This window comes from Hibiscus syriacus, unplaced genomic scaffold, assembly GCF_006381635.1.
Source record: "Hibiscus syriacus cultivar Baekdansim isolate YM2019G1 unplaced genomic scaffold, ASM638163v2 tig00110114_pilon, whole genome shotgun sequence".
Classification (NCBI taxonomy): Eukaryota; Viridiplantae; Streptophyta; class Magnoliopsida; order Malvales; family Malvaceae; genus Hibiscus; species Hibiscus syriacus.
Window position 1 is genome coordinate 2,249,053 of NW_024062594.1, and position 10,387 is coordinate 2,259,439.

A 10,387-nucleotide genomic window follows, 5' to 3' on the forward strand; every position below is an offset into this window, starting at 1 on the left:
GATTATCTTTAACGGGAGACGGTGGTCTTTGTGCAGAATTAACCCTTAAACCAGCATGGTGGGAACGAATAGGAGAATTGCAAAGTAAAGATGAAAGGTGTTTGAAAAGAATTGAGCAAGTAAAGAACAAAGAGATTAAAGACTTTGAGGTTAAGTCAGATGGAAATCTATATTGTAAAGGAAGAATTGTAATACCCGACAATGACGACTTGAAGAAAGAAATATTAACAGAGGCTCATTGCAGTCCGTTAACGATGCACCCGGGTGGAACCAAGATGTATATGGATTTGAAGGATCGATTTTGGTGGTCAGGGATGAAGCGAAGCATCACAGAATTTGTGTCTAAGTGTTTAATATGTCAACAAGTCAAAGCCGAGCATCAAGTTCCATCAGGATTATTGCAACCGCTTTTCATTCCTCAATGGAAATGGGAAAATGTTACGATGGATTTTGTTTCGGGGTTACCCTTAACTCCGAACAAAAGAGAATCAATCTGGGTAATTGTTGATCGATTAACTAAGTCAGCGCATTTCCTCCCTGTTAGAACTGATTTCTCTATGGAAAAGTATGCAGAGCTGTATATTAGAGAAGTTATTAGATTGCATGGAGTACCTGTTTCCATAGTCTCTGATCGAGACCCTCGATTCACTTCTAGATTCTAGAAATCTTTGCATGGAGCGTTGGGGACTCGTTTAAACTTTAGTACGGCTTTTCATCCTCAGACTGATGGGCAATCAGAGAGAACTATTCAGATATTGGAAGATATGTTGAGAGCATGCGTAATGGAATTTAAAGGATCATGGGAAAAGTATTTACCGCTGGCAGAGTTCGCTTACAACAATAGTTATCAGTCTAGTATAAAGATGGCCCCCTATGAAGCATTATATGGAAGAAAATGTCGTACTCCGTTAAATTGGTATGAACTCAAAGACCGAAGTGTTCTTGGTCCGGATTTAATTCAGGATGTAGAACAGAAAGTTCGAGAAATTCAGCATAACCTCAAAGTGGCCTCTGATCGGCAAAAGTCCTATTCTGATCTTAAAAGGAAAGAAATTGAATTTCAAGTGGGAGATAAGGTGTTTTTAAAAGTGTCTCCATGGAAGAAGGTGTTGAGATTTGGTCGGAAAGGAAAATTGAGTCCTCGGTTTATTGGACCATATGAGATTGTAAAGAGAGTAGGACCTGTAGCATATCAGCTAACTTTACCACATGAGATGGAAAAGATACATGATGTTTTTCACGTTTCAATGCTTCGAAGATATAGATCTGACCCTTCTCATATCGTGACACCAGAAGAGATTGAGGTTCGTCCTGACTTGACTTATGATGAAGAACCGATTCAAATTTTAGCACATGAAGTTAAGCAATTGAGGAACAAGATTATTCCTTTGGTCAAAGTATTGTGGAGAAATCACAAAGTAGAAGAAGCAACGTGGGAGCGTGAAGAGGATATGCGACATCAATACCCTCATTTGTTCGTGCAATGAAAAATTCGAGGACGAATTTTTCTTAAGGGGGAGAGATTTGTAACATCCTCCATGTCGGGTTAGTGATTAATTTGCAAAGTTTCAACATTTGGGGATTAAAGTAGAATGATTATATAGTTTAAAAATAGTGGTTAGTAAATATGAGATGGGGTAAGGACCAAATGGTCATTTGCAAGGAATTTCTAATTAAAATAAAATGTTATGGGGTATATGAGAACCACATGTGATTTTAGGTTCCAGAACCTCCCATTTCTTCTTCCTTATTCCTCATTTTCTTCTCTTCCTTCTCTCAACGTGTGGCTTGCAATTAAAGGTAAGAAACTGAACTTGGTAGTTTCTTTGATTGTTAAGATTGGAAATGAAAGTTTGTATGTTATATAAGATAAAGGAAAGCTTATATGACATTAAAACAACAAGATTAGTGTTTTAGAGATAGATTTGGAAAATGAGTTTTTAGATGAAATTTTGATATGGATGAGTTTTGATGTTTGAATCAGATTTTTTTGACTTGTCAATAAGCTAATTAAGAAGTATGAGGGGTTAGAATTCAAATTAGAACATATTGGAATTTGGGTTGGATTCTTAAATGCTATATGGAGAATTAGATTTCTAAGTTTTAGAGGTATTTAATGGATAATAATTAGTTTAAGTAAGTGTATGAGAGCTAAGAGTAGTAAAGGGATTGAAATATGTAAGTTTGAGCTGAAATGGGATGATTTCCGAGCTCAAATTAGGATTTCTGGGTGAGGGGAATCGGTACCCATTCAAGGGGAACCGATACCCCCTCAACGAAATAAATTTCCAGAATGTTAGAGGGGAATCGATACCCCCAGGGGGGAACCGATACCCCCTCATCGTATAAGAAATTCCAGAATGCTTGAGGGGAATCGATACCCCCAGGGGGGAACCGATTCCCCCATGAAAAAAAAAAGAAGAAAGAAAAGAAAGGAAGACTAAGCTATAAATTTCTTAAATTAGTAAGCTATTAAAGCTTAATTTCAAGACATAGACATCTGATGATCATCTTAAAAATTATGTTTATGTAGATACCGAGCCTACTCGAGTTCGGGAACAATCTACAAGTAGGATCGATCGAGGAAAAGGCAAAGAAGTATAGGTGAGTGCATATGCATAGCATGAATATAGTATTATATTCAGTTCTAGACTTGTGATAAGTCTAGATTCCATATTTTGACATATGATCACATTCTATATTATGATACATGACATGAATTTATATTATGTGTATTGCATGACATGAATATGCAGAAAAAGTTATATGAGCTATGTGATAAAGGTATGTAAATGATATGTCTATGTGATAAAGGTATGGAAATAATATGACTACGCGATATGAACTACGGGAAATGTATAAGCCCATGTTATGTAGATGAGAACTATAGGTATAGTTGGCATGCCAAGGGTAGAGGGTATACTCGGTTCTTTAGGACATATGTATATCCTTTGGAACCTGTGTGAAGTCTTGAAAGACACATACTTGATCCATAGTATATGTATATGATTCTTAAGGAATTCTACGTGGTCCTTATGGACAATTCTACGGGCACTTCGGTGCAATTCTACGGGCACTTCGGTGCAATTCTACGGGCACTTCGGTGCATTTATACGAGCTGTGGTGACAGCATAGTGCACAACCTCACATTACTCAAATACCTTAGATTCTCAATATGCTATCATGGGCCAATAAACTTATTAATACAGAATAATGAATGTTACAGTCATACGCTTACAGGTATGGATTTTGATGAAGTATACTATATTGATTAAGTACATGGTTGCATCTCATCTCATATGATCCTGACATTTTCATTACATTACATTGCCTTATTATTATTGCCTCACTAAGTCGATGACTTAGCGTGTGAGTGTTTCACACGTAGGATCCGGGAAATTAGAAGAGACAGGTGAAGCAGCTTGACAGTATTACTCCTGCAACCATCAGATCAGAAGCAACTTAATCAGTAGGTCATTTTGTGATGTAAATAGCAGTTGGCATGTAATTAAAGGGTTAAGTTGTGTATGCTCTGAATATTTTGATAAACTTATATTACAGTATGTATATTATTGTATTTTCTTAATACAAGTACAAATATTTTACTATTATTTATTAAGAGTTGTGTTTTAAAGTCAATGTAGTATCTCCGACTCATATCCGGGTCGGGTATGGGTTGGGGGTGTTACATCACATCTATTCTACTTCGAATCAAATGAAACAAACAAATAATCCAAATCATGAATAAATTCATTGCCTACTTTGTCTGCTATTTAAGAGACATCAATTAATTATCCGAACAGATTTTATTTTACGTGCATAAAATTCTGATCATATAGAGCTCCACGTACTTGATGTACATTTATGAGGAATGAACTGAATTGCCTGATATATCACAAACGTGGGGAAGACGAAGATAACGAGGCAAGCGTCAATTTTCGTCCAGCAATCGCTTTTAATTTCTTTGTGGACGCAAATGAGTCGATTTTACACAAAATCTACGCCCCCAACTTGCTTGTATCAATTTTGACCTTAAACTTGGCTCCCTCCTATTCCATGTATCAAAAGAGCTTCAAATTGGGCATCTTTTTCCATTTCTATTTAACGTTGTTACTCAATGGGACTAATTTTTCAATATTCCTAAAATAGATAAATGAAATTACTAATTAGTTTCAAAGGAAAAGATATATTAACCATTGCATATAATAGTTTGATGTCGATTGTTGATGTGACAAATAGATTATATTGTTTGTTGGTTGTTCGTTTATTAGTTAAACGATGGTTGATCGATGTTAAATTCTTTTATCTCCATAAAAAATGAGAAGAAGAAAAAGTGAAGATGAAGGTGTTAGGTGCTATTCCTTCTCTTAGTCTTGATCGAGAAGTTCTATAATGACCCCTTACTGATTATATCAATTGTAGGGTTATTATGACTACTCTTAGATTGACCGTCTCAATAGATATGGCCGACTTATAGTAGATTTTACTATGGTAAATCACATGGATCTATCAAAAATTGTGTTAAGAAGCCGTAATTTTTTTAAAGGACAATGTTATGAAAGAGATTTAGAAGAGATAAAATAAAGATTATTGTTAAGGAATGAATGTAGAAGTAAGAGAAGGTTCTTTTCAGTGAACTGTTCAAACATTCAAAGTGAGAGAGGTGCTGACTTTGATGGTTTAAAGTGTTAGTTGAGATACAGACCTCAGTCCCCACTTTGATTTTAGAATTTATTAGAATAAAGCAATGTCATGGACCAACTATGTACACAAAATCAAAAGTTTTAGCTGTAAATAAACTACGTGGGACATTAGACATTGACATTCCCAAGATAGTGAACTTTGCTGGGAAATTGATTGAAGTTGGATAAGTAAATGTCACTTAAGTATGATGGGTTGCATAGATTACTATCAGGAGGGCAATGGGGTCATCAAACTCATTCTTCAATAATCTCCACATGCATTATTCAAGTAAATGTTTGCATCAATTTTAATCAATGCACGCTTCATGTTGGATGGCCGGTTGAATAGTTGATTGAAATTCTCGAGATATTCGAATCACATATCGACGACATGTTAATTTAGTGAGAAGAGCTGTTAGATCTTTTAAATAAGAGTTAATTATAGCATATGTCTTTAACATATGACCCTCATTTTTAATTGGTCCCTAAACTTTTAAATGGTTCAATTTTATCCCTAAACTATGATTATCAGTCTCAATTAATCATCAAACTTTTAAACATTTCAATTTCATCTCTAAATTACTACCTTTATTCTAAATTGATCCCCAAACTTTATATGTAAAAAAATATTATATGTAAAAATTATATTATTACCCTTAGGTCGGAGATTTTTTCACTATCAACCCAAATCCGACCCAACCCAACCTCACCCTATATAAAATCCGATATGAACTTGATTTTTTAACTCGACCCTATCATATTTTACCAGAATATGTCGATTTTGAATTAAACTATTATCTCTAATTATAAAATATGACTCGTCAACTTGAATAACTTAAATTTTTTTTACTCGATCCGACCGAATATTGACCCTATTAATATGTATATGTCAATTCTTTAACTGTGCATTGCAAGAAATCTCTTCTTATTAAAATAAAGTTATTGTTTATGCTGGCTTTGACGTGTAATTATATGCAGTGCATGTGTTAATTTAATTAATGTGTACGAACTCTTTGATTCCTGAAATTAGGCAGATTTTGAATTCCTTACCCTTAATTGTTCACTTTTAAGTTTTAATTATTATTATTATTATTTCCTTGTAAATATCTTTGATTGTTGTTTAGTTTTCGCGGAAAAGGTCGCTGGCTTTCAAGGATTTGCCCTTGTGCAAATATACCAAATTTCGTTGATTTTGAAGTTACCAAAGTTTCCTTTTTTTATTTTTAAATTCCCGAGAAAATACTTTTCTTCACCACAATAACTTGTGTATTGATTTCCAAATCAAATGGAAATGCCACTTCTATTAAAATAATATAATGTCTAATATCTAGTTTGATATATTTACCACGATAACGTTTTTATTTTAAATTCACATTATATTATTTTTTTATTACACTTTCTAATTTCTTAGGTTTTATTCTGACTAATTTTAATCAATATGTGTGCTCAAACTACAACAAATTGCTTACTTTTAAATCAATGATGTTGGTTAATTATATTGCTATTATGTTAGTATATTAATCGTTTTCATTAAAAATATAGTCAAAGGGACTAATGGCATTCTGCCACATGTATTAAGAAGTAAAAGATATTTATTTTTAAAAAGTAGATAAAACCATTAAAAATTAAAAAAAACTCAACTTTTCAAGTTTTTTTTACAATTTTTATTTTAGGAGTTTTATATTTTTAATATTTTTAAATTTTAAATATGAATTTAACATTTTGGATTTTTTATATTTTATAATTTTTTTAAATTATATATTATGTTTATATTATGACATGTGACAACTCATAAGATGACGTGACAACTTTTAAAAAAGGGTAAATTAATAAAAAAAATACTATAGGCCAAAAGCTAAAATATAAATATATTGAATATATTTTTAATTTGTATTAAATATATGGTTTTAACCATTTAATGCAGAAATAGTAAACTTACATATAATAAAACAATAATATACTCCGGAAAAGAAACAAATAATGGAGGACTGTAACCCCCAAAAGAATGAGGCCCGCTAATTTTACGATGAAATGATGATTTAATTCCTTTTTATTATTTCTCACAAATTCCATTTTTGGATGTCCGTCGCCGATGATGGGCTGCCGGGTTTCGAGAACGAGACCCTCCACGTTATAATTTCACCGTCAAGGCTTCCGCTGATAACCGAAATTACATCACTCTGTTCATCGTCTTTAACCACCGTCATCGACTTCACCGGCTTCTGATGGCCATCCAAAACCGCCAAACAACAATATTTCCCTTCCAATCCACGTTGCCAAATCCTGACCGTCCGATCAGCTGACCCACTCATAAGTAAATCACAGACGTTGACTAAGCATAGGATCGCCTTTCCATGCCCTCTCAACGCACCCGTAACCACCATGTAAGTGGCGCTATCCTCCCTCTCCCAAACCAGAATTGAACGGTCACACGCCCCGGAGAAAAGCACCGATCTCTCGTCGTCTAAAGCCAGTGCGTTAACAGCTGACTTATGTTTCTCTAGAGTTGCCACCAATGCGTACCGCTTCTCGCCTGACGGTTTTCCCCACACCCGGATCCGTTTGTCGGCGGAACCTGTATAAACCGTTCCGTCGATGGAAGCGGTGATGGCGTTAATTGCGTCGTTGTGTGCTTTGATAGACTGCAAACAACGTTTATCCGATGCTCGCCATATTTTCAAGGTTTTATCCCAAGAAACCGAGTAGATTAGGCCTTTATTAGAGGCGAGTCCGGTAACGGCGTCGGCATGCTCGATCCACAAACGTTTCACGTGACGGCGTACACTGACGTAGTTCTTCGGGAGAACGCAACGACGTAAACGGTCATTAACGGTAGGTAGAGCGGTTAAGAACTTGTGCTTTTTAGTTACGGTCATTTGCCATACTCGGATCTTACAGTCCTGGTGAGCAGTGAAGATTTTTCCGTTACAGAAAGCGACGGACTTAACGGAACCGGAAGATGAATCCCGGCCATTGTATACATCAAGAAGAGTGGAGGTTTCACGATTGTAGACACTGATTTCGTTAACAGAGGCTACATACAATAAGTTACCCTGAACCGCAACGCAGGTGATCGGATGCTTGGGTCGGGGCTTGATTGAAGAAACGCTGATGTCGGAGACGCAGAAGACTAAGCTCTCAGGGAAGAGCTTCTGTAAGGAAGGGACAGATGGCAGAGTCTGGAGGGAGAGGTTGCTAGGGAGGCTACTGCAGCTGGAATCACTTGAAGAAGCGGAAGATGACGTGGCGCTTCCCCGATTATAGGAGGAGCTGTCGGAAACGAGATGTTCCGATGAGTGCGATATTTCTGGGGAGAACGGAATGGTGGAGTTGTGGGTTAGAGTGGCGCAGGTTCCGGTGGAGCATGTGGCTAGCCATGATCGGACCTTCATGCCGGCTTTTCTAGACAAAAGAAACTGGATATACGCAGTAGATTAGAAGCAAGTCCAAATTGTTGCGGTTTATATATAGAATTTAAAAAAAAAATTAGAAAAGAAAATCTAATGCCACGTGGAGTTGAGAGAAATAATATGGTACGATCCGTCCTAGGTTCCAAAGGACAATAAATGGCACGTCCGGTAGGGTGTATTTGTAATTTTCAGGTAATTATCGAGGCTTTTAAAGTTGATGTTTTACAACTTCGAAGTGAGAGATTGAGGTGGCTACCCGCGTTAAGACGCCTCCGGGAAAGCATGTTTTGAAAAATAAATTTCACCCTTAAATATTTACTTTCTTTCGTGGGTAAAATACACAAATGATCTACCGATTATAAAATAATAATTTGTTGAGTCTTTCGACTTGTCGACATTGTTTTTCGATCGGGTGGGGAAAGATCGATACCGACTCAGAGGTTTTTCTTTGGAAATAATTTCAAAATGTGAGGAGTCGCCACCAATCATTTAAAGTACGATTGGAACACCATAAAAACTGAGTGATTTTAATAAAACATTTTATTTTTATCAAAATACCAAGTTTCAAGGTCTGCGAAAATCCAGAAATCAGGTACGGGAGTCAGTTACGCGTGGGGAATGATTAGCATCCCTCATAAACGACCAAAAATTGGTACATAGTTGATTACACTATATTTAAAATCGAAAATTTTGAGTTCGAACGTTATTTAATTTAAAAATTATTGCAGATGTAAAGTTGAAAAGGGTATTAGTTTATTAAAGTCGATAGCATTCACCCTAGCATAAACGCGGGAGATCAGCTACAGTGCTTAATAATCGAATATTGCCTCGATATTTTTGAAATCATAATGCGATTTTTGAAAAGGATGTCGACCTATTTCGAGAATCACCAGTAATCGCCCCCTGAGCATACTTACGGGAGATATACCATTAATTCTCTGATAAGTGAACATTGCCTTAGATTTAAAAATGCAATCAGACAAATTTTAGTCGTTCTAATTAACTAAGGGTAATTTAAGGCTCTCTCTATCATAAAGTGTCGAATTATAAAAAATAAGGAACCTAGAAGCTCAAACCTAAAAATGTAGGCTCTAATATTAACCTTATTTGATTTCTAAATCAATTATTGAATCGAATAACCGAGATGATCCCTCGAGCATTTAGGCGAGGGCCAACTAGAATTATTCCTAAAATTAAAAGGACTAGATTGAAGTCTAACTAAAATAGAGGTTCTAACATTAATTTAAATTAATTTTAAGGTTCGAATAATTAAATTGGAACATCGAACAAAAGCGAGGACAAAATTAAGAATTCTCCTAATTTAAGGACTAAATCTAAAAAAACTAATTAACCAAAAAACTAAGAAACACTAGCTATAATAAACACAATTGAATATATTAAATAAACAAGCACACATCAAAGGAATAAAAATAAATAAAAAACGAGGATTAAATTGCATAATTACAAAACTAAAAGGATTAAAGGAAATAAATTAAATGTAATAAGGGCCAAATTAAAACAAATCAAAATTTAATGGCTAAATCTAATCAAAATAAAAAATAGTTTTAGGGATTAAAATTCAAAAACACGTGGAAACTACAGGGACCTAAGGGCAAATTTTCATAAAAAATATATAATCATGCATAAAAAGGGTAAATCATGAAAAAGTCCCTATAGATGACTAACTTGCAAAAACACGCGTAAAGTAGGGGACTAAATCATAATTATACCAAAAATTACAAAACACAAACAGAAATAGGTAAGGGTAAATTATAACACATGTCATTGCACAGAACCATTTTATAAAAACACTTGTAAGTTTGGAGGACTAAAGTAAAATTCCCCCTAACTCTTTTTATAAATATAACATTTGGGTTTTTTTTTCATTTAAAGCAAAAAACAGAAAAAAAACGGAGAGAGCTTTATCCTCTCCCCCCAGAACCTCTCCGGCCATCGCACACGGCGGTCGGAAAACTCAAAATGACCCCAAAGACTCTGAAACCCCATATCTACCCATCTAGGCCCATACTTGGGGCTAAAACACCAAGAAACGCCCCTAAATCCGAGGAAAAAGCCACAACCCTTCTGCTTCCTCGAACTTCGACAACACCTCTGACTAAGGTAAACTTCAAATATATTATTTTCTTTTATTTCTTTTGTTTTTTTTTTTTGCAAAAAAGCTTGGTTGGTCTTATTTCGAACTAAAAAAAGGTGCCTTTTTGTATTTTACCATATTTCAAAACTAAAATGAAATATTCGTTGTTAGTATTCGAAAAGAAAAAAAAGAACTCAAAA

General features: G+C 35.0%; 1 protein-coding gene across 1 annotated transcript; it reads right to left on the minus strand.

Annotated features, from left to right (window-relative positions):
• Window positions 1-6,528: 6,528 nt before the first annotated feature.
• On the minus strand, window positions 6,529-8,113 carry LOC120215302 (protein JINGUBANG-like). The gene has a single exon (XM_039213018.1). The coding sequence runs from the start codon at window positions 8,072-8,074 to the stop codon at window positions 6,743-6,745; it is 1,332 nt and encodes a 443-aa protein (XP_039068949.1). The 5' UTR covers window positions 8,075-8,113; the 3' UTR covers window positions 6,529-6,742.
• Window positions 8,114-10,387: the final 2,274 nt, after the last annotated feature.

Coding starts and splice junctions, on each gene's coding strand:
- LOC120215302 (XM_039213018.1), bottom strand. CDS start 8,074: ATGAAGGTCCGATCATGGCTAGCCACATGCTCCACCGGAACCTGCGCC.